The following is a 26,769-nucleotide window of genomic DNA, read 5'->3' as shown; positions in this document are numbered from 1 at the left end:
GAATGAATCGGGCTACAGATCAGTTATAAATGTAAAAGTACTAACGTCTGGTGGAACACTCAGTTTTTATTATAACCAAAGATATGAGAGTATTTTCTACTCCTACTTCTTCTTATTTTGGCTGTTTCCTTTAGGGGTCGCCACAGCAGATCATCTGGCTCCATCTCACCCTCAGTACCTCAAGTACTTCAAAAAGTGCAGAATTTAGGTAAAGGTACACGTCAATAGCTGTAATAGGGCAGTGTATTATTGTTAACAAACAAAAACACCCAACAACAACAATGTAAAAGTAGTGGTATTTTCATCTAAAGTTGAATGCGTAATATAAAACCTTTACCTTATATAGTTAATATTTCTGTTATCTTGTACAGCTCAATAATTAAGCAAGCTGTATGTAATGTAAAGAAAATGCTGACCAGCTGATATTAACACAGAGACTGTTGGGAATCTTTTGATTTTCACCTTAATCCATCTTGTATCACTTTTATGTCTAATTGATATTAAGAGATAAAAATTTATCAGTAACCTACAAACCTTTTTTTTTTTAGGTTGTCCCTTATCTGTTGTATATTTTGTAACTAGATTTCCTTTTGTCCAACCCAGACCTTAAAGATCTGTGAACATATTTTACCTTCAGTCTTGTCTTTCTTTCTTTAGCTGACGCTAAAGCTACTAGCAAAACTCTCAATTTTCTCACTGTGAAGACCTTTACCTACACATTTAATCCCAATAATATGAAAAGTGCAATTTCAACTATACCTCTCGGTTTTTTGTACACGATGAAGACATACTGCTGTAGTAAATGAAAGAAATCTATTAGCACAAACAAATAAACAAGTAAAATTACAGAAAAGGTTCTGGCAGCTAACTGTCCAGACTTTTCAGTAATTACAAAATTGAAAGATGTTGGTAATTCACACAAGATTAGTTTTTCATTGTTCTAATTATTTACTTATTTTTACTGTGGGCCCATTGTAAAAATAAATGACTATAGTCCATATGAAAAAGCAGGAACTTTTGATTATTTATCTATGGCTTAATTACTCCCATATGGGAGATTTTATCAGTAGGAAAACCTGTAAAATTTCTAAAAATATAGTTAAAAGTTTAAAATCTATTCCCTCCTTCACATATTCCAAAACTACCATCAAGTGGCCCAGATTGGAGTCTTTGCGGGAACAAATCTGGCCCCCAGGGCTCATGTTTGACACCTCCACCCTTTGGTGTCAATCTAAAATATAACCTATTACTTAAAATACATTTTAAATTACACTAAAGGCCTTTAAACCAGCAATTAAAAAAAAAAAAATAATCAAAAGACAGTGCAAAAACTTAAATCGCCACCAGGTGTTGCTGCAAACCCACTGTTTCTTTAGGCGTTCCAGCTTAGACAAAAGACTCAACCTGAACAGTCATTTGGTCTACTGGACCTCAGTTGCAGAGTTGTTTCACAAGAAGGTTCGAGGAATTGCAAGATTTTTAATTAGATCCAGACTATTTACAATTAAAAAGAAGACTGTCAGCTCATACAACTCCACATTCAATTAAAAATGAACTCAGATTTACAGAAAGGTGCACTTTCATATTCCCATTCTTGTAGCATTTAATCATAAACTCATGTTCTGCTTAAAAAAATAGCAACCTATAATACTTTTATATTTAAAATTTCTTTTCAAATAAAAGGAAGACAAGATATACAGAAGCATCAGATAAACCTATATCAACTTATACACACAGCACTGAGAACCCTGTAAGCTACTGGCCAGACAAGACAAGGTAAAACACTTCTGCAGTTTCAAAAAGTTCCAGCCAAACTGAGTTTCTGTTGACCGATTATGCGTTTTCAGGTGTGGTTTTTTTCCTTTTTTTGTGATAAATCCCTGATCTACACTTGAAGCAACTTACATTTAACTCTTAGTTTAGACACTATCGTAACGACCTTATTTAAAATGGCTACAGAATGTATTGCATGTTCAATCTTTAAAGGGAAGTACAAAAACTTACAAAAGAAAAAAGTATAAATGAAGAGAGATTATCCAGACGCGGTGGCACTGGATTTTGTAATGGCTCATGCAGTGGGTTGCAGAAATCAGTGATATGAAAACCAGTATTGGGTGTGTTGGCACGCATTAAAACACCAACAGCCTCCTGACCTTTTTCTATAGCTATTAAAAGGCCGACTCACATCACAACCACAAACACAGGCAAGCCAAATAATAATAATAATAATAATCATAATAATAAAGAAGGCTCAAAGAAAAGCTGTCACTACCCTTGTGATCAAAATTGTAATAGAAAATATTTTGTGCATTACAGAATATTTTGCAATGAGATCTCTTCCAGTTTCACTCTAACGTATCACAGCAGCAGTCTGTAGAGTGGATAACAAACACACGATATCCCAGAGATGTCCAGTTCTAAAACAGAATATTTAAGTCTTCAGCCAACTCCTGACCGTTTGTGTCTATTATTACTGTGTGAAGTGTTATAGGTCATCATTATTGTTACCATTTTTATTCTACGTTATTACATTAGCAAAGATGAGTTAGCTTTTCCATATACAGTAAAGAAGAAGAAGAAAAAAGAAAAAGGCAACACAGGACGAGGCCGCATTAAAGGTTGTAACTATATCCGAGTCCCTGAGGGGCACCACACAACAGCAGAGTGAGAGTAAGCCCTGTAGGTCCTTTGCCACTTCTCCACTTTATTGGCACGTGGTTCCCCCTGCCGTCTGGGAGAAATACTGCATCTGGTCTCCACCCACCAACACCTCGGTTCAGTGAAAGCAATGTAGTGAGAGGGCGATGGAGGACAAGCAAGAAGCATTCTCGTGTGGAGTCGGTTCCAGGCTTTCCCTGATAACAGTACATTCAAGAGGCGCAAAAGGGCGATCTGTCTGCATAGGGAGCAGATGCTTCTTTGCCGGAGATCTTAAGTGCTTCTTTATCCGGAAGCAGGGATGTTAAGGCCGATGGAACCTAAAGAAACAAACAGCTCTCATGAGGCAAGATCACACCTTTGTAATCCTTAAGCTTTTAATGCACGGAAATTCATTATATTGCTATTTAAGGTACAGATTTTGCTCTAAAAGTCTTCTTCTGCCCGTTGTTAGTGCTGGATTCTGCCATTCAACCAGGCATGCACAAGAAAGATGACTACATGGATGTTTACTGGTCACAACTCTATTAATGTAGTAGCAGATCACCACTGCTGCTAATTCATATTTAAAGTGTTTAGGTGCAAGCAACACAAGATGGCTTTAAGTGTAAAGCAATCACAGGACACAGTGCATGTGTAGCTAAGGCAGCCGATGTCTACAGACTAAAATAAGTGACATCCTGAAGGTCGTTAACAATTGAAGGAGTATGAAATAAACAGTGTTGACACAGTAGCAAGGTAACAAGCTCCTTTGGCTAAAACCTGCTGTTGGGGGGGAGATGTCTTCAGGATGAGCGCCAAGGTTGGCTGCAAATGGCAGGAAGTGTTCAAAGATGCATCACTCTCAAGTGTGCATTACATATTTCATTGTTTCCCTGACACAACCAGGAGAAATAAATAACAACAAAAACAAAACTGTGTGGTGTTTGCATGGCTTCCCTGTGCTCCAGGTACCCGTCTTCCTCCCAAAGGCCTAGGTTTTGGGTGGTCATGCATGTTAGCTTAATGGGTGATTCTAAATTGGCCGTAGATGTGAACGCGAGTGTGAGAGGTTCATCTGTCTCTCCTTTAGCTCTGCGATGGACTCATGAGCTGTCCAGAGTGTTATAAACCAGTTTCTCGGTTTATAACAGCTGAGATAGACTCCGTACCCCACCAATATGAAGTAGTGGTGTAGAAAAACAAATCAGCAAAACACAGTACCTCACTCATTTGACCAAAGCAATCAATCAGCCAGTCAAGTTTCAACTAAAAGGTCTACCTTGTGTAAATTCTGCTCTCTTCATGAACCTCCATTTCAGTGCTCTTATAATCATTGAGCTCCTTCCGGATGGCCGCCTAGACAAAACAGCAATTTGGTTAAACATGAACTCAGAAAGAAAACGAGACAATATACTGCTAAAAATTACATTAACCTAAAGGAGTTGCACATGTTTAACATTTAAAATCATATGTTTGTAACACTGTCTTGGACATTTTGTAAAGTGCTGTATCAGAAAGCGGGTGTGCCGATAAAGCCTTTATATGCAGCTGATTACCTTGTCGGCAGGAGTGAGCTTAGTCCACGGCTTGTCTGCTCTTCTATCGTAGTCCTGGGCATCTGTGACTTCCACATACTCGTGGAATCGCAAGATTTTTCTTGCCTGTAGTTCTGCAACCGTGGGTCTTTGACTCAGCTACAATAAAGATGTTTTTTTTATGTCAGTTTAATATCAGGTAAATACATGGTTTAACACTGGGATGTTTGCCGGCGTGCTGCTTCACCTTTCTGGTCAGCCGTCGCTTGATCTCTCGAACTTCGGCTTGTCTGTCAGCCTGATTTTTAGCTGAGGGGAGAACAAAGATGGGAGAAAGAATAGAAGAGCCAAATTTAGACTTTGGCATAAAAGGCTTGGTTTGATGGCAGGTTTAAAAGCAATTTCTAAAATTAGATATGTGCTTGTTGTTGACAGATGTGAAATGTACTTTGTTGACAAATGCTGAGGCAAAAGCATCAGACGAAAGAATGAGGAGGGGTTTTGCTAAAACCCAGAAACAAAGGAGTCCAAACAAGTCAAGGATCATGAACAAAGACAGAGAGAGTTAATACTAACGCTGGAGGATGTTTCTTTGCTCGAGTTCCTCAGCAGTGGGTCTCTGACTTAGTCGCCTGAAATTAAAAAAAAGAAAAGAAAAAAGAAAAATGGAGTCCTATTTTTACACATTTACTTCACTTGGACATTCAGGTAATAAGCAGGTCAAGGATCTTTTAAAAATTGGTCTAATTTCTTCAGGAAATGCAGTTTCACTGCTGTCATTTTAAACAATACAATGATACCGCTCATCTTTACCTCGTGAGTGCAGTGCCGATTTGTGTGCGAATGGCTTCCCACTGCTCTCTGCTCTGCCAAGTGAGGCCGGTCTGTCCTGGAGGGTGGTCATCTCGGCTGCTTCTCTCCTGCGTAAACCTATCCCTGTCGGGAGCAGAGGGACGGCTGCTCAGCTTCAGAGCCAGGGTGTCCTTTCTCTTCACCCTGCTGGCCAGTGCGCCTGGATAAAAGCCAAGCGGAGAGATGCAGTAAGCTGAGAAGGAGCAGCAACACTGCACAGGTTTACAAAGAGTCCAGAAAAGCCACTAAATGACCTCCGAATCAGTTTGTTATGCTTACTCATCGGGGGCTCATCCTCCTCATCTTCATCTGAGTCTTCATCTTTATGAGGCACAGGACCATCTGAATCACTGTCCTCCCCGTGCATGTCGTGTTCGCCTTCCTCATCCTCATCCTCCTCGTCTTCTTCCTCGTCGTCGTCATTGCCGTTTCCCCGTGGGATCACACAAATGCCAGCGTCACCGACCAAGCACCGGCGACTCCTTGGCTCCAGCTCTGGCTGTGGAATCTCCCCATCATACTCCTCCTCTTCCTCATCATCTTCTTCCTCTTCTTCTTCCTCTGAGTAGTCATCCTCAGATCTAACAGGAAAAAAATACATGCATATAAAACATTTTTTCTGGTTTTTTTGGGCTAATCCTGAAGACGTGTTTTTCAATGAATTTAACTGAAATATGTCCCTCCAGCTATATCTGACTTTACAATGATGAAGACTGGACTTTTTTTCAGCTTGAAATGGATATACAAGTAAGTCCAAAGTGTACACAGCTTAGAAAATGGATGAAAAAGATCCGAAAGCTACATGCAAAGACAGATCACGTGCAGACTCCATACTTCTTCACCATGTACTGTCTTTGTATACACTGATTCATAGACTTTTCTGTGCAGAGAAACTTACAGTTTTAGTGGTTGAATGCTGACAGGCAGAGGGCGACCTCCTCCTTGGTACTCTAGAGGTGTTTCGAAAAGCAGTGTGTGTGCCCGCTGCGACCCATCTGGATGTGGCTGAGCCGGGCCGGGACTGGACAGGGCTCGCTGGATCATGATGTGCAGCGGTACGGGAGCCGGGCGCTGGGGAGACTCATTGGTCGGGCTCGGTGGGTCGAAAAGCATTGGTATGGGTTGGGGGAGAGGATGGGGGTAGGAGTGCTGATGGTGGAGGTGGTGGGTCTGTATGTGTTGGCGGGGTGGAGAAGGTGGTATGTGAGTCGGCAGGGGAGGGGACGGAGGAGGGGGAGGCAGCTGGAAGCCCAAGGGGAGGCTGCTGTGTTCCTCCAGAGAAAGTGGTGAGGGGATGATGGGATGGCTTGAAGCAGAGTCCTCTGTGTTGCGTTTGGTGACTGGGGTGGTCCTCTTAGGAGGCATCGGAGGAGAGGGTTTGGCCGGAACAAGGCTAGCGCCCCCTGTTGCTTGGGTGAAGTCACCTGCAAAACGAAAAAGAGCTAATCCAACCATAACTGCTAAAGAAAAACAGCTACAGCTTAGGCGTGTGAGTGATTTGCTAGCAAGTGCTTTACTTTTGAATCTAGTTTGTCACTGTGACGCAAGTGCACAAGCATCAGTCACACATGTATAACATACCCGGTATGACAGAAGACACACGAATGCTGGGATTACATGTCTGACTGAGCATTACTGCATCCGTACAGCAAGTTGGTTCACATGACGGCCATGAACGCACACTTTGCTCTAAAAGACCAGTGTGCAGCGAGTGCTCCAGGTCACAGAGACAAAAAAGATGCATCCATGCTCTTCACAGCCAGACTAACCCCGCACCGACACTTTTTCTATTAGCGTAGTAAAGCTCCTGAAGCTCCTAAACAAAAAGCTCAAATGCAAACCTTCCAGTTTTGCATGCACATTTGCATATTTGCTATTTGGCTCTTAAGACTTCAGAGGACAGCTTTAAGGCAACATTTCTGTTAAAAGCAGACATAATAAGTGAACAGTGCTGACAGACTTACAACATGCAGTAACCTACACTGTAATGGACTTCCTCTCTATAATAAGTCGAGCCCTTATGTTAGAAACATTTTGCCTTTTTATTCTTCGACCCATTCAGTCATCCATTCAAGTCCACCCATCCATCCCATTTGAGTGAGAGCTGAGTGGATTAGAGACATAAAATTCATTTGATGCATAGCAGAACACAGCTGGAACCCGCTAAAGGCCCTCCCTTATTCAGAGGCAAAATACACTCAACTGCACTCACACAGAAGTTGTCTCCTGCATACAGTAAGCACACTCATTATCAGCTTGTTATATGCATGCGGCTCTTATATACCAGGTCCAAAGCAATGAAGGCCGGTGAACAAGTTAAAGGCTTTTCAGAAGACATATGTTGGCAGCAGGAAAGGATGCGACATGATGAAGTGTGCAGACTCTGAAGAGGGCATTCCAGAAATTGGCACCCCAGCCAAAGAAATACCAGGGGGGCATCCTTTTACCTGAGCGCAGGCCTCCAGCCCGCCGGCACAGGTAGACAGGCAGGGACAGGTAGACATCATAGTCGCACTCTCGCTTCCAGCAGGACCAGTAGAGTGGAAGCTGAGCGTTTTCTCCCCCCTGCAGGGCGGAGACTAACAGGGACGAGATGGAGGCCTTCAGCTTGTATGTTTAATGAATGCAGCTACTTTCTGGTGTCGTGTTGTTGATTTCATAAGTTACGGCTGTGGTCAGAAGTTTACATCCACTCATCGTGGGCATGAATTTCATAGTAATTCTGGGCATTTAATGATTGATTTGAACTGTTTCAACTTTTCTTTTTCCAGGGTGGAATGATTGTGCAGCAAACATCTTTAATGAGTTAAAAAAAAAGAATTTGGTGCACACAATTTAAATTATTTTGGGTTTCCTCTAATCCACACAGAGTCACGGATCTGACTTTTAAGTGTAGTCTACAGATTTTCCTGACTGAGGTCGGGTCTTTGGAAAGGCCATTCGAGAAGCTTAATGTTATCCTGCTTTATCCATCCCAAAACCAGTTTTGTTGTGTGTTGGGATCATTGTCTTGTTGGAATTTCAACCATCTAGCTGCTGATTTGAGGTTGAAGAAGTTGAAGAATTTAGAGGTAGTCATTCTTCTTCATTATTCCATCCACTTTATGCGATGTACCAGTACCCCTGACAGCAAAACAGCCCCAGAGCATGATGCTACCAACACCATGCTCGACAGTACCATGTTCCTAGGTCTTGTCTGACTACAAAACATTTGTCTAGAAGGAATTTGGTTTGTCCATGTGGGCAGCTGAAAATTTCAGTCGAGCTTCAAGGTGTCGGTTTTTTCTTTGTCGATATCCTCTCAGTCCAGTAAAACCAGTTTACCGTCATTCATATCATATTCGGTCACCTTTCTCACTCAACATGTGTTAATAGACCTCTCTGCTGAGTCATACCTTTTATTAATCTCTGGCTGTCTTCCACAGCATGTCTTTATCCTGTCTTCCTTCTCTCACCCCAACCGGTCACAGCAGATGGCCCCGCCCCTCCTGAGCTGGAGGTTTCTTCCTATTAAAAGGGAGTTTTTCCTTCCCACTGTCGCCAAAGTGCTTGCTCATAGGGGGGGTCACATGATTGTTGGGGTTTTTTCTCTGTATGTATTATTGTAGGGTCTACCTTACAATACAAAGAGCCTTGAGGCAACTGTTGTTGCGATTTGGCACTATATAAATAAAATTGAATTGAATTGAATTTCATATTGACAGTTTCGGTCTTTTTCCAAAACTTGGCAAAGTAGTTACATATCCATATAACATGATCTTATGTAAGTAAAGTGTCTGGTTGAGGTGTAACTTGCTGAGGAACATTTATCCCAACATTAGTGGGGGTGAGTGTATATATTTGAGCCTGTATGTATACTTCTGATCGAGTGGATCGAGAAAACCCAGAATAAAATCAAACTTGTGCCCCAAATTCGTGTTTTTAAAGTCATTACACACGTACGCTCTACGATCATTCCACCCTGGATGATCATGACGATGCCAGTGATGAGCGGATGCAATCTTTTGAACACAACTGTATATAAACAGAGTTGCACTATGAGGGAATGGTACTGTTTCCCGAAGTGATAATCACTAAACAAACACATAGGTAAGAACATGATTACTATCCTTGTAACTGTAACAGTATCCGCTTCACGGTGTGTTTTATTAACACCTTTTGTCTCAGTTGTTCTTTGTCCATAAACTTGGCCACAAAGCAAAGAAGCCTCCTGGCTTTTAAAATACAGTCACTTCATAGTAAACTGTCAACAAGTGTACTGAGAAATTAGATTTCGAGGAGTTCTCTGTAGTGTAAATGTTAACCTGAAACTAGTTTAAGTTCCTAACTGACTCATTTTGTATTCTATTTGTGTCAAGAACAACAATTAGTATAATAAACTGATGACAAATGGGGCATTTTTGTAATCCCCCCCCCCCCCCCTACTGGGAATTAAAACACGATCCCAGATGAGGCAAAACCACAGAACCGCTACACTGTATCTGTGGAAGCAGTGGCCCACAGCCACAGGAGTCCTTGTTATCCTCATAGCGTAAAATGCTGGAATACGTTTCTGCTACAATAATCCAGGCTTAATAAGTAATTAACTGGGGAAAAGCAGCTCGTGCTGTTAAGATAGTATCGTATACAGGATGTTGTGCTGAAGAGTTTACCATCAGTAGTGCACTGACGCATAAATGTACATACTGTATACGCCAGCTGGAAAACTACACGCTAACTGAGCAGGGGTTGGATTGTTGATGTATGCTTCCTGTCCCTGCAACATCTGTTAACCTAAGAAGCTACTGTTAGTAAAAGCTTACCCAGCATGGCCGCGTTGCCCCTGTTCACAGGCTTGGGTGGAGGCAGAGGGGGCTGCTTGGCGGGCTGAGAAGTGGGGGTAAGGGCAGCGGCTGAAGACTGCTGAGTGTTGGAACACGCAGAAGACACCGATCGAACAGGTTTGGACGTCACACCCGACGGAGAAGAGAACTGGCTCGTGGGGTGGTTGGATGGAGTTCGAGGTGGACACTCGCTGCCAGGTTCAGGGGTGGAGCTCACCAGCCATTTTGGAGGCATGATCACCTGTTTGGGTGGCAGAGGTTCACGTAGGGTGTCCAGGTCAGGAGCAAAATGGCTGTCTGATTCTAAAAAAAAAAGGAAAAAGCAGCTAACCATATAGTTTTATATCATAACATGTAATTCTGCTTATATAATTTTAAAAGTTACAGCACGTCAACTGAGACTGATAAACTTAAGCAATACATGATTGGTTTTCAGCTGCAGTGCATATACTGTATTCTATTTATGCATGATCATAAGAAATACACTTCAGTGAATTAGCAAAATCTCACCAAATATCCCAGTGGATTGCTATAAATGTTTCAGCTCAGAGACTCAGCGATGAGCCACTTTTCTACAGCTCTAAGCACTCCAAGCACTCTCTGTGATAGCACTTGTTTGAGAATGGCATTATCTAGGGATCAGCTGTGAAGATAAACAGAGTAGGCGGCTGCAATTACCACCAAAAAAAACCCACCTCCCTCTGCCCACCCCACTATACCCGCGAGCCGGCCCCCACGCTGTTCCCACCGCTGCGCCCACGCCATTCCTGCCGCTCTCAGGTTCGGGGCTATTTATTTACAGAAGTGTTATCAGTGTGATGCCATGTAAATCAAAGAGGAACTAATCCAGGGGAAAGCAGGAAGTCAGACTGAAGAACAGAGAGAGAGGAAGCAGGAGATGTGATAAAGATAGAAATGCGAGTGGGAGAGGTAAAAAAAAGTAGCATCATTAAAAAGAAAAAAACAAGGTAAGATGAAAAGAAGAGCAGAGCAATGACACATGAAGGAAAGTGGACAAAATTTTCTTTCTTCTTTGCTGCAATGACGTGCTATAGTGTTTGCATACTTTTCAACTCCTAGCATGTTTACACATTGGCACAGAATAACCTGTCACGTGAGCGATAACCACACAGCTGAGATCTAAAAACAGAGCTAAACACCATTATTTTTGAACAAATTCTATTTTTCTGGGAAATCAATTAGCTGTGGCACTTTACCAATTATCACTGAGCTCACTGTGCTAGCCTTAAAGGGCAATAATGAGTATAGCGATCGCGCCACATTAATTAGGAGAGGAGAAGAGAGGACGAGCTATTCCCTCATGTTCCTGAATAAGAAGCATAGCTGGAGCAGGCCTCCCGGGAGCTGACAGGAGCCCGTCTATATCTGGGAGGACAGCATATAAGCAGAAAAGTGACAGCAAAAGGGAGGGGATAAGGTACCCAAGAATCACCGACTTTTCGAATATGAAGGAGGTTAAGGTGTAAAAGGTGTGCACTTCATCGGTTATGGCCTTACACTGACAACAGCAGTGCTGCTATGATTGCAACTTGTAAAAATTGGTGGAAAAATTCAGATTGCAGGGAGGACAACTACTGGAAGTGACTCACCTCTCCGGGCCCTCCCCTCCTCAGCAGATGCATGCCGAGGGAGTGTAGGCTTCCAGTCTCCTTCTGCAGGCCGACTCCTCCTGCCGTCCTCGGATGGGGCCTTCTGCAGTCCTGGCCTCTTTTGCCCGTCGTCAGGGTGAAGCCTGCCACCATGTCTGCTCTCTTCCATTTGTCCGTGAATGTGGCCCTGCCAGGCCATATTAGACTTCCACTCGCCCTCCCCTTGCGCCCGTGCCCCAATCCCTGCGCTTCTCCGTCCATCGTCATGCAGTCCTGTTCCCCTGGAGCCCAAAGCTCCACGGCGGTCTCCATCTGAGGGAGAACAACGGCCCCTTCGGTCATCTGGCTGGGCGAGCCATGCAGGGTTCATCCTAAAATCTGAATCTGAGGGGAGTTGGCCCTGGTTGCATGGGCTCCTGACACCACTGATGACTCCTCCTCCTCCAACAGGCAGAGTGTGGCCATTCTTTACATACGACTGCTTCACATTTTGTGCTTCTCCATCTAAAAAGATTGGTCAAAAACACTTGGTGAATACTCAAATAAATACATTAGAAGACTGAATGATATTCTGAGCTACTGAGAAAGTGCGGAAGGACATTACATGCTAAATTGATACATCTTTTAAAGTTTTACATACTGGTAGTGCTGTGTTCAATATTCTACAATTAACCTGATGCATGGCAAGATAACTGATAACTATCCAACTGAGCCATAACACTGTTAAACATACTTTTTGCTGCTTATTTCTTCTTTAAATCTGGATTTCAGATACAGTGAGGGGTGATTTTTGGGGAGATTTTAAAGACTACAAAATCAATACAGAAACTGTTCAAAAATAATTGCTATTTGCAGTTTTCTTTCCCACAGTAATAAAATGTGCCCTTAACTCAAGCCCCATGGACAGTCAGTGTTTGCCGTGATGAAGAAGCTGCTGTAGATTTAATAAATGGGCTCCTGCAACAGCGGGACCAGCAGAACGTTTGCACACCCCCCCTTTCTAAGCTATTTTGCTGCAAGGCACAATTTGTTCCACTTTTCCTCAGCTCTGGAGAGTGGCAAGTAATTTTAAACAGACATTGCATTACTTTGAGAAACAGCAAGGTGAAAGCAGTTTTTTCTCAAATTTGTTTTTCTAAATTTGTCTCAGGCACCTGCTGCATGGGAAGACAGCGTTCCTGCTATCATGTGCTGAAGACTTAACTGTACCGTCTGAGTGGGCGTTATTGCCTCGGGGCTGCTGCTGTCAGACGCAGACAAAGCTTTGCAAAGATATCACATTTTGAATCACACAAGTCCCCTCACCACTGTCCGGGACCTCCTTCAGCACCCCCTGTTCTATAAGCTCCTGTCGGGTGCGCCTTGTCGACATCTGCCTCTCTAGTTCTGTCAAGAGCAAAAGGAAATGACATTTTATAGACCATTTTTTCACCAAGATATTTATGATTTAAAATTTTCACTGTGATCTCATGCACCAGAAGCAATATATATAGATATATATATGTTGTGCTAATTCGAGTCACTGAACTGGACCTCTTCACCATGCTTTCTGGTTGTAAGTTTCCCATATTATTCAGTAACACTTAGAATCAGTTAGCAAGTATCTTTATATATAACATACTGTATATAACATGTGGGTGTGGCTTCTAGGCCTGAAAAGTGAAGCCAATTCAGAAGTGTCTTAAATCAGTATACTTTTAATGACCAGCAAGGGCAACTCTACTGGTTGCAGAAAGAAGTCAGATTGTACAAAAGTACATAGTACTCTACAAAAGGATAAACACCCTGTAACTGTCAAGTTTCTGCGATACTTTGCTCTCGGTTTTTCGTACAGATGCAGCGGTCTCTTATCACGTCCGGCATCAAACCATCGAGGAGACAGCCAAAAGTCTAGAACTTCAGTAACCAGCAGGTGTCACAGTAAAAACATCCATCTTTCATATACAGTCTATGGACACGACTTTCCTGTCCTGCAGGTTTTAGATGTGTCCTTGATCCAACACAGCTGATTCAAATGGCTAAATGACCTCCTCAATATGTCTTGAAGTTCTCCAGAGGCCTGGGAATGAACTAATCATTTGATTCAGGTGTGTTGACACAGGGTGAGATCTAAAACCTGCAGAACAACGGCACTCGAGGCCAGGAGTTGCCTAAACCTGCATTAGATGATATGTTAGAACTCCACCCTCTAAATGTTCACAGATGGCATGTGCCACACTGCTAAAGAGACGATTAATTAGCCAAAAAGGACGCTTCAAAACGCAAGGGCACCATGATATACACGTCATCTCTTAACGAGACATCTTGTATTCATCTTATTGTATTATGTGCACTGAAAATAGCGAGAGACAAACTTGCTTGTAACATTTGGGCGGAAACATGTTCACAGAGGAATTTTAATGACATTTGAATACAACTGATATGGCCGCTGGGGTGAAAGGAGAGGTGGCATTCGCAAAGAGAACAAGTTTGCAGCACAAACCTTCAGAAGTTTCTTTGAACTTCTCGCTGCTTTTTTTCTTCCTCCACTTCCACGGCTTGAAGATCTTGCCAAGGGTCGAGAACTTGCCCTTGCGCTTCGGGGGAGGGGTGCTGTCCCCGGTGCTGCCTCCCTCTCCCACCATTGTGCTGTGGTGCTGCTCAGCTTCATCATCTAAAACAGAAAGCACAAATTTAAAACAAATACAATAGAACTTATAACATGAAATTATAGACACCCCACTCAGCAGCGGCGCTTTCTATTTTAACTGAGCTCATCTGCTGCTTTTTAACGAGGGCCAGGATCATTATGGCGGTTATTATCTTTAGCTGTTAGTTCTCGGGGGCCGAGCGTGCTTTGGCAGGGTGACGCTGAGAGCTCACGGACTCCTCCACGTATCCACAGCTAACAGGAGAAGCCTAACACTGGCTCTGAGCCAGGATTTCTCGCTGTCAAGTACTCACATTCCTTAACCGGATGGAGTCTAGTGCCTTATCAGCCTTTCAGCCCTCGCTGCTCCCATAGAGAAGAGGGGCACACACGAATGCAGACATAAGCAGCAGAAAAAGGTTGTCAGTCATTCTGCATACATATATAAAATATATACACATGTACACACCCACACATACAGGTAACAAGAAGCAAAAGCTCTTTAAAAACCACTAATTATCATTAGGTGTCACCAAGGCTTCAAGAACTCAACTAAAAAGCAATCTGCAGACATGGCTACATACTCTGGGTCACATGACTGACAGGCCAACTGACAGCGCGCTGAGCTTGGAGAGGCTTTCAAACAGGCTGCAGCTGCTGTATTCAGCAGACATAATATTTACCAGCAGAGAGAGAACAGAGTCCGATGTAAAACATCCAGTCTCGGGCTCACACAGGATGTCTTGGCGACAGTAATGCCCTGCAGTCTGATTCCCACAACAATATGCTCTCACACAATACTGATGTGGCTTACTTAGCAGTCCAGGGAACACTAAAACAACAAAACGTTATTCCTGGATAGAAACTTTTTCTTTATTTGAGACACACACACACACTGATACGCATACATCAGTATCAGCTAGCTGCAGTCCAGCACCCCTGGAGCTGGCAGGGTTTCAGTATCTTGCTAAGTGACACTACAGAAAGGCGAATGGTTGCTGACACAAGATTCAAACCCATTTTTTGCAGCTGAAGGACAGGCACATTAACTCCACACTGCTGGCGGTGTAAAATTTGAGTTGAGTGTTTACACAGACCTCAGAAGCCTGACAGACTGTAAACCTCGGATAGGAAAACAGTTTTAATCACAATACTTCAACTTCATACCCTACTGTGAGTTTAAAAATGGCATTTTTGACAAGTAGTTAAAAAGCAGACACTAATCTACCTTGAAGAGGGGTGCTAAGTGTCCAGCTTGCATGGTGGTGGGACTTAAAACAGCACGCCATGAGGACGCAAGGAGCATTCAGCAACCAAAAATCTACTGTCCTGTGTATATGCCAGCATCAAATCACAGATGACGAAAACGCAGGAGACCAAGTTGCAGAGAGTTGACGGAAACTACAGCAGAGAGTCCGGAGTCGAGAGACATGTCCACGCTGTGGAAATCCAGCTTATCTCTGCGAGGTAGAAATCTGAGGACTCAGACCAGCTGCCATAACATCCAGATTAAGCATTGCTTAAGGCAGCTTCTCCGCGATCCAGAACTGAGGTTCTCACACACAGCAGACCGTTCTGTCAGAGACGCCTCTGCCACAGTGGCTCAGCTGAAGCCAGTGAAGCAGGATAAGAGCTGGCTGTGCCAGGCCTGCACACTCCAAAGCACTGCAGAGATGACGATGGCAGAGGACTCAGCCCATGCAGCAGGCATCTATTTGAAAGCTACGACTGACCATATCCTCAGCGGTCTTTTCCGTTAGCCAGTGAAGCTCGATTATAAAAGGTGCCAATCCACTAGTACAAAAAAAAAGTCCTCAAAAAAGAAACAAGTACAGAAGACCCAAATCAGCTGTCACGTTCAAGAGAGCTTGTAGATCCACTCCAAATTATTCTTCACAGATACAGAGAAAAACTCTCCAACATGCCATTGTTTCAGCTGTAGTGTGAAGAGGTCTGGCATGTTGTGACACTATAGCTGAGTGTGACTGTGGGTTTTGGAATTGGAGTAGAGGGTAAAAAAAGGGCTACAAAGAGAGAAAAAGTACAGACATAATGTGGCGGGCTGGGATGGGGGGGGCTGGAAACGCAGTCACAGAATCAGGGTGGAGTGCCGTTTCCTCCCAGAGAACAAAGGCAGCCTCTTCCCCTCATATTCAATAACATAGTCCACTGTACAGCTCATGGAAACACTATGCTCGAAGGTACAACAGGGAAACTAATGAATGATGATATATAAAAAAATAGCTCCATTCATAACAGAGCTACATTCTTAATAGTGTTACTCTAATGAGAAAGTCTGCCCAGATAAGCCACAGCAGACAGGAAACACGAGAGTGTGTGACTGTGCTGGTGTCTTCCTATGACATAGCCATATCCAGAAGGCACACCTACTACTCCCCCATGCAACTGGCCAGATTTCCCTCTAACCTCATGATTCACTGAGTCATGGCAGGCTGGTCAGGTGAGCATGTGGGTAAAGGAGATTGTTGCTGTAAAGGAGCATGCTATCCCGATCGCTAACACAAAAACCAAAAGTCCAGGCGGATAAATATTAGGAAATACCTCCAACCTCGGTGTAACAGTTACCTTTGTCAGGGCCGATTATGACATTTAATCCACTTACGAGCGCTGACTGTTTCCTGCGAAAAAACGTGTTCCCTAACATTTTCAACAATTTAAGATCCAGTAGAAATAAATGTCATTACATGACACTGTAATATGAGTAACGTTTTACTGCTGTACATCTTTTTACTCACTACTTGCATAAAATGCACGATCATATAACATCGTGCGGCGCTTAGAAACTTGGAATAATTGGTGCGGTACAAAATTATGTAAAACCTCTGAGCCAGACAACATATGCAATCTGATGTTCCTGTGCAGTGTAACATAAGAAAATAAGTGCACAAGTCATGCATGAGTGTGTTAAAAACACTGTAGAGAATTAGCCACATGATCCCAGTGATTTAGCATTCCTTGTGGTGGTAAACATGAATGAGGGGCAGAATTAGGAGGGAGGCTACGCAACATTTGTGCAAAGTTTATTACACAATCACCAATCCTCAGCTCTGCTCTATCCTCTATCCTTGAAAACTAGTAAACGAGAAAATAGTTTCATGTTGTTGATGTTAGCGATGGAGGAAACCACAGCTGTGTAAAGTACACCAAGAATGTAAGCCCAGAAACTCACCACTGCGGCTATGTTGTTGTTGTTGTGGGTCCTGAGCTGAGATCTCCACACGGAGGCTCTGTCCCATGATCCAGCCCCCGAGGGGCCCCTACCTGTCCTGCACCTTTAAGTGTGCGCCTTACACGATACAGATCAACTCCTTCACCTGCCGTGCTTCTTCTGCGACAAAGTCCCCGTATGCCCTAAGATCTTTTATGCTTCTCTGTGTCTGTCATCTAGCCGCCTTCTGTGCCTTTTCTTCAATCCTTCCCCCATCCCTCCTTCGCACAATATCCTCAGACCTCCCCTCCCTCCCTCCTGGAGTTGGACTCCCCCTTCCTTGCTGACCCTCCCTCCTTGGCTCATAGCACAGGTCAGCATTCACTGAAAGATGCCTACCATTCCAGGGAAAAGACACGTTTTGTTTTCAATACGGCGCGTGTTGTAGTATGCGGTGCAGTGCGTGTACTCAGTAATATCCGTACAATGTAAAATATTCCTTTATAGTGAATTAAAAAGAGTTAACCAACACAGAAGACACTAGACCTGAAGCTGCAGATCTCAGACCACAACACACAAGATATAGTTATATATACACAACTATAATGGAACTATAGTAATGTAATTTCAATCAGTACCCTTGACCAGTAGAAATGCTTTGCAAGATCAGATGCATTACTGTTTCTAAGGAAAGGTCCAGTATGCTCTCATCGCCATCAACAGAATGACACTGACCAGGTTGAGTGGACAGTTTGATCAGAGAAATAAACATTGCACTTTCTATACAGGGTTTGCACGCTAACATTAGCTGACTCCTGCTCAGTAACCTAATGTTAGTGCAGGGTGTTTATCATGCTGCTCGCCTCCTTTAATGTCTCCAGGCACCATTTTATACACTTTTTTAACTCCCTTATATCACATTTTAAAAAGACTTGGAAGGATTAGCATGACTTTGAAATATGTTTGCCAAGAAGCACAGTCTTGTATCAGGCTTGAAAATAAAGAGGAGAGGCAAAGAAAAAGTGAGCACTTTCTGTAAATGAGAAGAAAAGCGGGAGTGGACCCCCTGAATTAGTGCTTTGATTTCGTTTGACGTTCGAGTGTCTTTAGAAGAAAAAAAAAATCTCATCTGAGCCTCAGAGGAATCCAGAGCACTGTGCTGTGTCATTATGCCTGGATAGATCAGAGCTTTGTGAGCATTTGGCTGCATCTCGAGCTGCTTCTAAAGATGGAGAGCTAGTGTGTTCGGCAGCGTTCCTTTTCTCTTCCTGTGCCCCACATAAAGCCACCACGCCGGGCTGGCTTCCAGCGAGAACTGAGCCAATCCGCATGACTCCAGAACCTGTTGGCCTGACCTGGATAACAGACTGGGACAGGCTACTTCAGCAGGGAGGGAGACTAAGTCAGGTACGCACATATGTACATAAACATCCCCAGCCCTGTCTGACAAGAGTGTGCAATGAGTCATTCACGATGGGGGAATAAAGTGAAACACAGCATTAACACTGCATTTAAAAAAACCACAACGCGTAACTCGGTACTCACCACGGTTTTCCATTACAGAGTTTGAGGCACACCAATCAACATCTCCTGAAAAACACAAGTTTAATACATGAGCAGACACATTCTCAGCTCTACATTTGTTTCATTTTATACCTTTATATAATTCATTTTATTCTGTTATTTCAATTTATAGTTTTTAATGCAATTTTTCCCTTTTATGTATTAGCTATAACATTTTAGATTGCCTTCAGATATAAAGCATATGATATATAAATAAAACTCCTGTGCATTGACTTCTGTATATTTAATTGGATTTGTGCAACTGCAAAAAGTCGTACACATACACTACACAAAGTCATGGGAGGGGTGTGGGTGGTCGGGGTTCTTGGCAACAGTACAGCAGTATTTTTTCAGGTCTCTAGCATGTTGACGATGCCACCTCCAACCATCCTATCCACTCTGAAAGAGAGAAAAACAAGGTCGATCACATCACAGTCTGACATACAACACACAACTAGGAGATCCACACTTCCCAGGAATTTTCCGATAAGACTGCGAAGAGAAACCGATTACACCTGGGCGTGAAAATACAGGCACACCGACTAAAAGTCACAACTAGACAAATAATACTCCATATCTCAGAGCTTGAACCTGTCCGGGAATAAATGTCCGGAAAAGATGTATCTATGAGTTTGGATGAAGCAAAAAAAGTAATTTCTAATACCAGACTGAATCTATTGTGTATTTGAAGGTGCGTGCTGTAGGAGAAAGAAAGCAGAAGGAAATACTACAAAGGCCTTTAGAAGCCCCTGTGTAACAAAAACTGATACAATTTGGTCAGACTTTACAGAGCTTAAAGCAGACTATAGCTCCAGTCCACTAAATCACAAAAGGTCTGATGCCACAGTTTGTATCCATTGATGTATACATGGTGACGGTAATGAGTAAATGGCTTTCTGGCATTCATTCAAATCAGAGTCGTGTGTAAAATGACACTTCAGTTATGTAACCGCTCATGGACAAGCTCACAAATAGCAATTTTATGTACTCAAAGTGGTGCACCGTCCATTCTTTGCAATAGAAAAGCTGGAAAACAGAAGCAAAATCACAACACAAAAGCTTTGATAATTAAGGCAGCAAAGAAAACCAAGCAGAAATATTTACTTTTGCAGTACTGACTGATTAACAAGTATAACTGCTGTATAATTAGAAGTAAAAATACATTGTCAACGATATAGTGTTGATGCACATCTAGCTAAGCTTTGTAGCACATTGAGTCAACACTATGTTTTTGGGAATCGTCCTTCATTTGGTCCATCTTCTGTCATGTTGCCTTCAAATACTAACACAAGACTGCAAAGACTTTACAACCACACTGGTTTGGACCAATCTACTGCAGTTTTAATCAAATGGATTAAATCAATCATACACATACTGGGTATATTATTTAAAGCAGCGGTCCCCAACCCCAGGGCCATGGTCTGCAAGTCATTTGGTACCGGGCCGCGAGAGTTGAAGCTCGTGTGTGAAATTTATGGTTTTCAGAGTTTTTATCATTAACTCGGTTTCCCTGGGTCTTTTCCCGTGTTGTAGTTGTGTGTCTTATTTTGAAATAAATATTAACGCGTTACCATAGCAACCAGAGAGGATTAAGGGGCAGAGAGGAGGATGTTGTTGGCACATTTCAGGAGGGCGCTGCTAATAAAGTTACACAATTACACAGTGAATTTGCGCTTATCATTATATTTACAAAATACCACAGTTTTTGTCTTGGTCGTATCATTTTATTTTGTTGTATTTATCCGCGACACATTAAAGGCCGGTCCGTGAAAATATTGTCTGACATTAAAGCGGTCCGTGGCGCAAAAAAGGTTGCGGATCGCTGATCTAAAGTATGTAAACTGTCGGGAATTTTGGGGGGACCAGGTGTTGATGTCATGCACACTTTGCTTGAGATTTGTTTGCCATCTTGGACGTGTCATAATGACCAGTTGCTATGGAAAAATGTGCATTCGCCGACTGGTTGGCACTGGTTCCTGGAGGTTGCTGGCTCTCGCTGAATCAAATTACGATTGAAAAACTCTTCCTAGCGACTGCTTTGGTTTCAGGCAGACTTCCATGGTTGACTGCAGTTTTTCATGTTTGTCTGTAAACACTCACTAACAACCATTTCCATGCAAACTCAGGGTGACTGCAGCAATGTGCTAGCAACCAAAGCAAGCACAAGGAGGTTTTTGCCAACCAGAAAGGGAATACAGATTTTGTGTGACTGGGGATATAGTAACCACTTTCCTAGCATATGCCAACAACCTCCAAATTGGCTGACAAGTTAATTGTCACATGCTTAGTGGAATGATAATATCAAAGGGCTAGGTATAGATTAAAGCCTGTTGGTGAGATGAGACAGAATGAACTAAGGCAGAACTCCACCCTCTCAAATCTACTGTGTTGGTGGGTTTCTTAGTCATATACTGCAGGAATCATATACTTTCTTTGCACATGACAACATCTGAATGGTGGGGAATTATTTCATACATTTCTGACATTTCTAGAAAGTTATAAATAAAACAATATTACGAGTCTGTTATGGCATCTTTAAATCTCCTTCAAGTGACTATTGTTGTGATTTTGCACAATATTAATACAATTAAATTGAAATGATTTAAAGTTTCAGCTATAAAGAAAATAAGTTGTTATTTTCTAATTAATTCATTAGTTCTAGTCCCAGCTGAACCTGATTAATAATTCAAGACAGTGTGTTTGTTGATTGTTTAAATGGTTCAATGACAGAACAAGACATGCAAGCATGATTGTACAGCAGAGCGCAAATTAGACATTCTTAGCAATAAAATAGCTGAAATGCTATGGAAGCCACATCTTTTAGAGAAAATCAGGCACAAATGTTTTCTGCAGTGAGAAAACCACAAGCAATCTAATGTGAAAAAAACCAAACAAAAACGCTGGTTATAATTGTCAGTGTACGAAGTGGCCCAAACCCAGACCATAAAGTTTGGCTTTGGGCCACAAAATTCCTTCTTGCTCTTAAATACTACTGATGAGCCTCACTGCAAGGCAAAATTCTGGGTTTTAATGGCCTTCATATCATCTTACATTTGAGTAAATTAGGCAAACTGCAGCTTTATTGCCTTGAAATCTAATGGTTTTGCCAGTGAGGGATATATTAAGAGAAAGTGTGCTGGCTTTTGTTACCGGAGGCCCTTGACTAGATCATTAACATTATCACTGGCCAATGTCCTACCCTGAAGGTAAGCTCTGTCAGTCTAAGGAAGCTGTGATCGTATTGCAAAATAATCCAAATATCACATATATAAACGCAAACAGTTCACTACATATATAATTCTGGATATTCAGTTTGGAATTCTTCTCTATTTCTCCTCTAGGGCAATTTTCTGGCAGGTCAGAGGTCAGCTTCCCTTTCAAAAGAAGAAGTGTAAGTAACATCACTTGCACATCAAACAGGCCAAACAGCACTGCCTGAAAGCCTGAAATTACTGTAGCCTTCGTAGTGCAGCCATTCGCATACAGACTCACACAGACTGGATGAGAACCCTAACACCACTGAGACGAGGCAGATGCATTTGTGGTCAGAGATGAAATTTTTTACACTCCCGCCCAGTGCCACAGCCTTGGCTAGATGACTCAAAATAATCGAGCTGTGCGGTGAGTGTTCCACGGAAAGAGAAAATATCTCTAGGTCTTCAAAGTACGAGCGGATTAAAGGCAGGGGGTGGAAATTAAAACACTGGGACTTTTCCATATATATCTATACATATAAACAGGATTATTCGACTACACTTCACTTCAGGCTTTTCATAAATAAAGAACTGGCTTGAGGAGATACGTTCCACAGGAAAATATTGTTCTGTTTCACTTGCTGTTGTCACGCTCACAGCCAGTCACAGATAAAAAAAAGGGATGTTCATGGCCTAGTTCCTTATTGAGTTGTTAACCCTATACCTGCTTTTTGATTGTACAGAACAGATCGATATGAAAGTAATGTGTTTATCGAAACTATGCAGGACCTCTGAGTTTTAACCATGAAAGATACCTTCTCAGAGGCCCCTAACAGCTGCCATATATCGCTTCACACAGCTGGACAAGCAGATCGAAGAAAACGGGATGCACACAATCAATTAATGACACAAACTCTTAATTCGAGCTGACCTCTTCGGAGAGAAGAATACATAAAAAAGCCTAACTTACCTGCCCACTTTATCAATCACTATTCACAAACTACATCCCTGCATGGCCGATTATTTCAGCCTGGCTTCCAAATCCCAAATGCACCAACCAGGTATGTGAAAGTGACTGTTAAAGACCGCCTAGAGGTCCCGACTGTGTAATCTTCTGCGGAGTGCACACACCCTCACTGGCGCAGTCTACTAGTGTTGATTCAATTACGATGGGAGCGGAAACGGCAGCAGCTGGCTGAGTTATGCCATCTTTAAATAGCAGTCTGCTTCTCACTCCAGGGTTCTGGGCACAAAAAGCTGCCAAATCACTGGAAGAAAGTAATTAACTCCATGCTTAAGTCCTAACAAGGTAGACTCTAACAAACTGAACACAACGAGCAAATGTTTGAATACAAGTTATTATGTGCAGCAGGTAGGCTGAGCTGAGGCATACTTACAGGCCAATTCCAGTGAGGTATCAAAAAGAAATAAGGATTGTAAAACAGAACATGGCGATCGAACCCATGTTGCTGTGTCTACGCTTGGACCTTTCTGTAGCTGTCTGTCCCGGGCTGCACAGTTTCTACACCTCTTTCCGAAATGGATGGACGAGGGTGTCTGTTCCCAATCTGTGCTGGGAGAGCGTCATCAGAGCCTGCCCCAGAAAAGTGCCTCTCACCACAGGGACCAGTGCCCCACTTTTACAAGGAGCCCAAAAAGCTCCTCGCCTTTGCTAAACTTTTCTTCTGTAGTGTCCTTCCACCTGCGTGAAGGCTGCACTGCAGGGGAACCAAGCATAACTTAAGTGAAGTTATTTGATTATCGGCGACAAGCTCTGCCATGGCGCACATGCATGTTTACACACCGGAGCCCACTTCTGCTCCCTGCCAGCGGATGCCCTGTGAACGAGGATTGATCTGAGACATTCAGCAAAGAGCTTTTAAGGAATGTGATGCTCAGACTAGTCTCATCTGCGCGGTTTAACCAAATGAATCAGGCACAGTCGACAGCTTAACCATTGTGGTTCTCCTCTTAATGGTCCATTAAAGAGGAGGCTTCCAGTGGGAAGTGGAAAGAGCCCGAACACAAGCCATGAGCTTCTTTTTTTCTGCAAGAGCACATTAACTTCAAGAGTTATTATGGTGGATGGAACCACAGGAAATGGATTTCATTGCATGTTTAAGGAGAGAAAACACCTGATGAGACCATTAGCCAAGTTTTATCGTGTGTCAGATTCAGTAGCTGCATTGAATGCATTGAAAAGAAATTGAGACAATAAAATAATAGCCTTATTATAAACACATTTTTATTCCTCTCCATCAGGAGGCTCTCTGAGATGGAAGTTTATCAGCCTGGTCTGGAGTAAAACTGAATAATTTACTTCACTCTCATTTCCTCATGGCAGTATAGCTTATAACGTCCTTGAAGTATGCACTCTCCATAATAATGGGCTGCGATGAATCCGTATAAGAAAAGAAAAAATTACAATAAATATAAATTGCCCTGCCAGACTGCCATTTCTCCAATCACACTTTGATGTCAGACACATGCACATCTTTCATCGCTGCCCTAACAATCCATGTCCTAATTAGACCTACACGGACAGCGGATTTCTAATTGTATCGCCGAGATTAAACTGACTCTTACTTAACCGGTTTTCATTCCCGAGACAAAAATACAAAATTACCTGAGAGGTTGAATCGGGCAATGTCGTAAAAAAGCATGAAATTAAACAGCTGCTACTCCCCGGCACCAGGAGAGGAAAAACGGGAGCCCGTGCGAGAAGGCTCGCGGCACCGACCTGCCCTCTCTCTCCCCGCGAGCGGATCTCGCGCCAGTGGAGTCAAGATGCTGCTGAGTGAACGAGAGACCGGAGTCAAGTTAGCCACGCAGCGAAAACGGCGACTTCCGGTGTCACACCTCAAAATAAAAACTCTGCCGGTAGACACATTTTATGAAATAGAGTAAATAAACAAATAAACATAAATAGAGTGGGGTCTGTTATCCCCCGATTTGTCATTGTTCCTGACATTTCCGCCATGCTGTGATTTATCAAGCCTACAGATGCAGGCCCTGAGGCAATGTATTACCCTTTTAATTATTACTGTGAGCTGAAGATGGGCCTATAGGTGTTACACCCCACCATAAATGCATCATATGTCCTTAAAAGTAATCCATGTTTTTTTCTTTTTCTTTTGCACACCAGCACCAACACTTACACAGAGATAAGACAGCTATAGGGACAATCGTTTTGGCCATTTCTCTTTCTCAGTATATATAGTTTAGATGTAGCATATATGGCACAATATGACGCGGATAAATAACCGGTCTGCGGACCTTCCGACGACATTCATCGGCACACACCATGCACATCCTGATCATCCAGATCCTTTGTTGTGCACGGTCTCCTGAGCAGAGCATCAGCGGGGAAAATGGAGTTCCAGGGTGTGAAACAATTGCAGCAGGAGCAAAGATGTGTGCTGACCCTGTGGCACTCGCTTTGTGCAGAAACACAGCACTTTCACGCGCAGCATCGCACTGTGAACGTGCAAATCGCTTTCTGAAAACGGCTGCTTCGCACTGACCAACTTGAGAGCGCAACTTGCAGGTTATTGTCTGTGCAGACATCTCTGCAGCAAACTCACCGTGTTGTACTCGCTGCTCGGGAATCAGCAGCCCTACATCCCTCCTGACGAACGTCCCTCCTCCGCCGCCTCCTCTTTTGAAAGTACTTACAGCCGACTTAAAAATAGCAGCCCGGTCATTTCCTCACCTCACACTTTCCCCTTCTTCCAGTGCCCGGTCCAAACATTTTGCGCACTTACCGGAAACCATCCCGAGCTGCGCATCTCGGTACCGGTAGTCCTCAGTGGGAGCGACAGCGCCGCATTAGCCGTTGAGAATACGGCTTCTCTCTTTGTTGTGAAGACTTCAATACCCACCAGGCTTTGCAGTCCACAGCTCTGGGGTGGGAAGGGGGTGGAGGGGCATACCGTTATGTTGTCCAGCTTCACACTCTCAGGATGAAGACCCTCTCTTCCCTTCCTTAAAAATAACAAAATAATAAAGGCAGCCCTGACGTACAGATTGAGCCTGCTATCATTTTAACCCCCATATGACATTTTATTAAACACACACCCTGAGTTATAACGCTGTAAGAATGAGACTGATGCCGAAAATAAAATACAACCATTTAAACATTTAATAATAATAACAGTGACAACAACTATAATAACAATAATAAACTACATTAAGTTATTGATGGGATTGTTGTAAAGCAATAATCTCAGTGTATTATATGCTCTGTGAAATTCTGTATTGTTCTTGTTTTTCCAGTATCTCTTCATAGAGACCATTCTCACTAAATCGATTGGCTGCTTCCATTTTGGGGGCGCTTATGTTTGATGCTTTTTGAATTATTTGATGATTTGTCACAAAAAAATATCAAAAAATCTTCTTTAGTTGAGTAAATGGGAGGAGTAAAGCGGACCAATTAACCAACAGTGTGGGAAAAAAATCTTCAAAATTTTACTCCCAAGTCATAAAAAAAGAAAACTAAAGAAAAGAGCATTCTTTAAACAATGTATTCCTCTGAGCTAACAGATGTATCCTTTTTATTCCTGCTCTTTTGGCCCCATAGTGAAAATTTAGAATCAACTTTACTTAACTCTGTTTCAGCAGTAATAAGGATATGAAATTACAGTCAATTCTCTACTGAAAACGGGGGACTGTGTATAAAATGATAGTAAATAAACACTTCATTCAAAATTCATGTCAAATTCCTTAAATAAAAGCTTAAAGTCTTCACTTTGCTC

The 26,769-nt window shown here is 42.7% G+C and overlaps 1 protein-coding gene across 7 annotated transcripts; it reads right to left on the bottom strand.

Annotated features, from left to right (window-relative positions):
- Positions 1-1,459: 1,459 nt before the first annotated feature.
- Positions 1,460-25,836, bottom strand: phactr4b (phosphatase and actin regulator 4b). Of its 7 annotated transcripts, none has more exons than XM_026184773.1 (16): positions 25,780-25,836; positions 19,106-19,220; positions 18,804-18,848; positions 13,943-14,113; positions 12,766-12,846; positions 11,461-11,964; positions 9,830-10,153; positions 7,475-7,606; positions 5,926-6,451; positions 5,307-5,608; positions 4,989-5,187; positions 4,752-4,807; positions 4,423-4,484; positions 4,197-4,334; positions 3,920-3,996; positions 1,460-2,978 (listed from the first exon to the last, which is right to left on the bottom strand). In XM_026184773.1, exons 3-16 carry the CDS (start codon positions 18,814-18,816, stop codon positions 2,963-2,965), a joined length of 2,601 nt encoding a protein of 866 aa, XP_026040558.1. In that variant the 5' UTR covers positions 18,817-18,848; positions 19,106-19,220; positions 25,780-25,836; the 3' UTR covers positions 1,460-2,962. The 7 variants fall into 7 exon arrangements, with proteins under 7 accessions (XP_026040558.1, XP_026040555.1, XP_026040556.1 ...); XM_026184770.1 differs by lacking the exon at positions 25,780-25,836 and adding an exon at positions 25,600-25,771; XM_026184771.1 differs by lacking the exon at positions 25,780-25,836 and adding an exon at positions 24,642-24,851.
- Between the last annotated feature and the right edge of the window lie 933 nt (positions 25,837-26,769).

Source organism: Astatotilapia calliptera, chromosome 11, assembly GCF_900246225.1.
Source record: "Astatotilapia calliptera chromosome 11, fAstCal1.2, whole genome shotgun sequence".
Taxonomy (NCBI): Eukaryota; Metazoa; Chordata; class Actinopteri; order Cichliformes; family Cichlidae; genus Astatotilapia; species Astatotilapia calliptera.
The sequence above is the reverse complement of the archived record's forward strand: the minus strand, read 5'-3'. Positions and strand labels throughout refer to the sequence as shown.

Bases quoted from the DNA above. Each gene is read 5' to 3' on its own strand.
- phactr4b (XM_026184769.1), bottom strand. From the start codon at position 17,346: ATGGGACAGAGCCTCCGTGTGGAGATCTCAGCTCAGGACCCACAACAA. The intron at 6,452-7,474 runs GTAAAAGGATGC...TTCGTTTTGCAG, and splicing joins GGCTGGAGGCCTGCGCTCAG to GTGACTTCACCCAAGCAACA. The intron at 4,335-4,422 runs GTGAAGCAGCAC...TCTTTATTGTAG, and splicing joins AGCGACGGCTGACCAGAAAG to CTGAGTCAAAGACCCACGGT.